This window comes from Quercus suber, unplaced genomic scaffold (assembly GCF_002906115.3).
Source record: "Quercus suber isolate HL8 unplaced genomic scaffold, Cork oak 2.0 scaffold_944, whole genome shotgun sequence".
In the NCBI taxonomy this organism is placed as follows: domain Eukaryota; kingdom Viridiplantae; phylum Streptophyta; class Magnoliopsida; order Fagales; family Fagaceae; genus Quercus; species Quercus suber.
Genome location: NW_027070365.1, coordinates 111,803 through 116,252, shown reverse-complemented (window position 1 = coordinate 116,252; position 4,450 = coordinate 111,803). Strand labels below are relative to the sequence as shown.

Below are 4,450 nucleotides of genomic sequence, written 5' to 3'. Positions count from 1 at the left end.
CACAAAATTCACTCAATGATTACAAGATCAAAGAATTATATTGGAAAAGAGAACAGCCAATAAAATCTATCGCATACCACTCAAACAATGAGAAAATTCACAAAAATCTCCCCAGCATGCACAACCACTACTTAAAGATACGTAGATCAATACTACGAAAGCCAATTAAGCAAACAAAAACAATCTCATTAAACTTCATTGTCTTACCTCTTCCTCTTATTCTTCTTCTGCCTCGGATCAATCACATTATCACCATCAAGTAAGAGAAGACTCTCAATACAAGTTGCGGTTTTAAACCGCTTAGGAAAACTCCGATTCCTAACTTTCTTGCCTCTTTTCTTTTTTATATCATACCAAATAAGACTGACGCCTTCCATCAAAACCTTTTTGCCATTCTTGGAAAAGAGTAGAGGCTTGAAATAGTCAGTATTCCAAAGCACTGCATCTGATTCAATTTTATAAATCCGAGTCCAAGAACTCTCATCCCCGTATTCTTTCATCAACCAAAAATCATTATAAGTCGGAATTTCTGGGCAGCACTCAATAAAACAGAGGCATCCTCCCAACACTTCCAAAGAGGCCAAATCTTCATTACTGGGCTTTCTATAAAGTCGGATTTTCTCATTGGAAAAATCAAAAGCAAGAATAGATTCCGACCCATTATCCTGCTCAACTATCCAATGGAAAGCTCCATTCAATGAAACTGACTGCGCTGAACATATCTCCTTGATAGGCAAATGTTTTTCAATTTTTTTCCAACACTCTGATTTCAGACTATATACCTTCACTTCAAAGAACTCCCCTAAAACTCCCTCAAAAAATTGTGCAATTCTCATCACTTTATAATCGTTGTTACTAGGATCATATCCAAATCCAAAACTGGAACACGAATAATACAACGAACCAGAAGGTTTGTCTATTGGTTCGCTGGGCAACTTCCTGTACTTCCTGATCAATGGATTCCAAATCGCGATGTCTTCCTTTTCCTCATACCTATTATAAAAGGTTAGGCAAACCAAGCCGTGGCAATAGTCCAAGATTTCCCAATTATGTAGAGGTTGGCAAATTTGGACGGCCTTGCCGAACTGATCATTGTCGGAGTAAGGAACGGAGAACCAACGTGATTGTGACGGCGGATTCACGAAAATTTCCTTGAGAATCAGAGTGCGGTCGCTGTTGGTCTCGATGGAGTGATCGAGGTGCTTCTTGATGAAATTTGAGCTATTGATTAAGGCGGACCATTCCTTAGAAACACAGAGAAAACGTATGAGAGCATTCACTGGTAATCTGAGTAGTATACGGTCGATTACATCTAGCGGTACATAATTCGAAATCGTGGAAGTGGAGGAGATCATTATTATTAGCCTGCGTATATTTCTTCTTTTCACTCTAGGGTAATGGCGGTGGCACAGCACAATTTTAAGGTCTTTGAGTTTGTGTCCAAATCCACTCCAACTACATTCTCCTGAAGTATTTCTTCTTCTTCTTCTTCTTCTTATTATTATTTTTTTTTTATCAACAGAAATTTATGATTATACACTAGCAATATACAAAAGCAAAGATAGTTGAGAAAAATTCACCTTAAGCGTAAATAACCGACCTTAAAGTAGATTTTTTTTTTTTTTTTAATTGTTATCTAATAGAGTTAGAGTTTTATGTAAATTCTAAAATAAATTATCCTAAGAATTTATAACTTTATAAGCAAAAATATTTTAATATTATCAATACTTAGAATAATATAGCCACGTGTGGGAGAGTGAAAGTAGTATATTACATGAGAATTTTGATTCTAAAAAATTATATATATCTATACTATCAATAACAAGATTTTCCGGTTTGGGTTTCAACATTTTTCCTACTAAAATTCTTTTACACAAATTCTTAAACTCTCTAAAATACTCCTATCTTTTAGTTAAATAATTTTAAATTAAAAAACATAAATTGGCTGAGATAGTAATTTTTAGTTCCTAAATTTTAGGTTATTTCCTTTATCTATCTATCTCATTTTTAAATATTATTCTACGTTACCTTCCATTTTTCTTAAAAAAGAAAAATATACAAATGGTTATTTATATATAACTTTTAAACATTATAACATTAAACTAAAAAAAATAAAAATAAATAAAAAGAGCAATATTGCATGCGCAAAGTGTGTGCGTGATGAGTCTAGTATGGGTGGTATGTGTGTCTATATATTCATTATTTTTCAACACATTTTTAAACGGTAATTTATTTTCATTATTTTTTTTTATAATTTACTATGCATTGCATTTAAATGAAAAATTGTAAAATACTTTGTAACTATCATAATTTGTACTACCTCATTTCACATAAATTGTGGATCCTATCCTACCTTAACTTTATAGAAATGCAATGTCCACATTATTTTCCCAACAAATTCAAGATGATATGTTATTGGTTTTAATGTGGACTCAAAAACTAGTAACAACATGCCACCTAAGATTTATTACAAAAGTGTTGTAAATGTTACATAACACTTTTCTAAATTTAATTAGTATGACACTATTATGTGAGTACATATTTATGGTGGTCTTGGAGAATTCTATAATTACCCCTCTTAAAATATGCAAACATATTGTCCAATTCCTTCACAACATAAAGGTAATTTCACATTAGTAATATTCTAAAAAAAAAATGACTAAAGATGAAGGCTAGGCTTGTACGCCAAAAAAGGCATATATGTGATCATGTTCAAAAAAAGGATGGTGAAGATGTGTTATATACACATGGAATCTTCAAATGAATTTAAAGGTGGAAATCATACTGATTGTTGTGAGAGAGCAAGACTTATAGGTGTTCTCAGAAAGTAGTTCAAATGATCAACGTTTATGGTGAGCAAATTAACACTAGAGTTATAAAAAAAATTTCTCACTCGGTTGTGGGCTACTGAGTGATGTTGCTACTACAGCTGCTGTGCAAGAAGTTGCAATTCATCTTCCTTCTGAAACATCCACAGATGCCAGTGCCTTGGATAAGCGTCTGCTTACAACTGAGCTTGCAGGTACTAATTCAATAATTGTACTTAGGCTTACAAAAAATGTGTAGATTATGTTCTATCATTTGACTAGAGGATATATTCAGAGTTTAATATTTACTTTATTCAGTAAATGTATAGAATAACATGTCCATGATGTCTTCTCATGAAGATTACATTATTCATCTACCATTTAGTAGGTGAGTGGGCATTGTTAACATTATTTTTAAGTTAACTTTACCAAAGTGAATGTAAAACAAGTGAAGAACTCTATTCCTAATGTGAAATTTGAACAACTCTGTGGTTTTATTGTTGCTTGATTTCTGCTTTTCCTATTCATAATACTAAGCATTTAATATATATGTTTTTACTGTTGTAGCAGCGTAAAGGTTTGTGATTTCAATGGAGTAATTGCATTCTTCAAGTCCATGATTTCTTTACATTTTAGGCTGTTCTGAGAAAAAAAGATATTTGATATGCGCTTTAGTAAGGAAATTAGTGTTACTAGTTTAAACTCCTTTAAAGTGAGGACAATGCACAAACTCTGTTCTACACATAATGTTACACATTTTCTAGGTAAAACAGCACATAGAAACACTATTAACAAGGACATTGGATTTTTGGGTGGATTGAAAGAAGAGTCAAACAAAACAAACTATAACTGGACATACTTTTGACTATACATAACACACTTAACTGATTACATAAATCGGCTTAACTTAACCTAAGAAAGGTAGAAATTAACGTTCCATAATTTAGATATGAAGAAAAAAACATACAAGAAAATCACCTAGAAAGTAGAAACACACAGGTTTGTAGTTGATTATGTGAGCTGTAATTTGCTGACATTTGTTGGAAGCATTAATAGTTGAAGAACGAAATTTAAGTGGTGATTGATAAGAAACTATCAGTTTTTAAGGTTGGATGGATGCACATATTCTATATATATATATATATATAGGTGAAAATGTCATTTTAGGGTCATTGTCAATTTGGTCCTTATATATGGTGAAAATGCTATTTTTAACTTGCAGTCAATTTTTATTAGTGAGTTAATAGTAAAAACCAAATTAAGTGCTAATTGAAAATAATAACATTGACCAAATTGACTACTACCAAAATGTACAGATCAAATTGACTATAACCTCAAAATAGTATTTTTGCCATATATATATATATATATTACTACATGCAACACCAATTTTCCAACTTCTAAAAATAATTGTTTTGAAGCTATAAGTGATTGCATAATGTTGCAGCATTTTAATATTATGTAATTAAAATCGATAAATATGACAACATAGATATAAAGATATGCGAGTTAATATGGAAGATAAAGAGTTAGTGAAATGTTTAATCACATATTGAAAATGAGATAGACTTTTTTATTGTTTTTAAGTATGGCAATTAATGGACTGCTTTATATTGAAGTAGATATTGGGTCAGATACATGCA

General features: G+C 31.4%; 1 protein-coding gene across 1 annotated transcript; it reads right to left on the bottom strand.

Moving 5' to 3' along the window:
- Window positions 1-203: 203 nt before the first annotated feature.
- LOC112028968 (F-box protein CPR1) lies at window positions 204-1,355 on the bottom strand. The gene has a single exon (XM_024061657.1). The coding sequence runs from the start codon at window positions 1,353-1,355 to the stop codon at window positions 204-206; it is 1,152 nt and encodes a 383-aa protein (XP_023917425.1).
- Window positions 1,356-4,450: the final 3,095 nt, after the last annotated feature.

Coding starts and splice junctions, on each gene's coding strand:
- LOC112028968 (XM_024061657.1), bottom strand. CDS start 1,355: ATGATCTCCTCCACTTCCACGATTTCGAATTATGTACCGCTAGATGTA.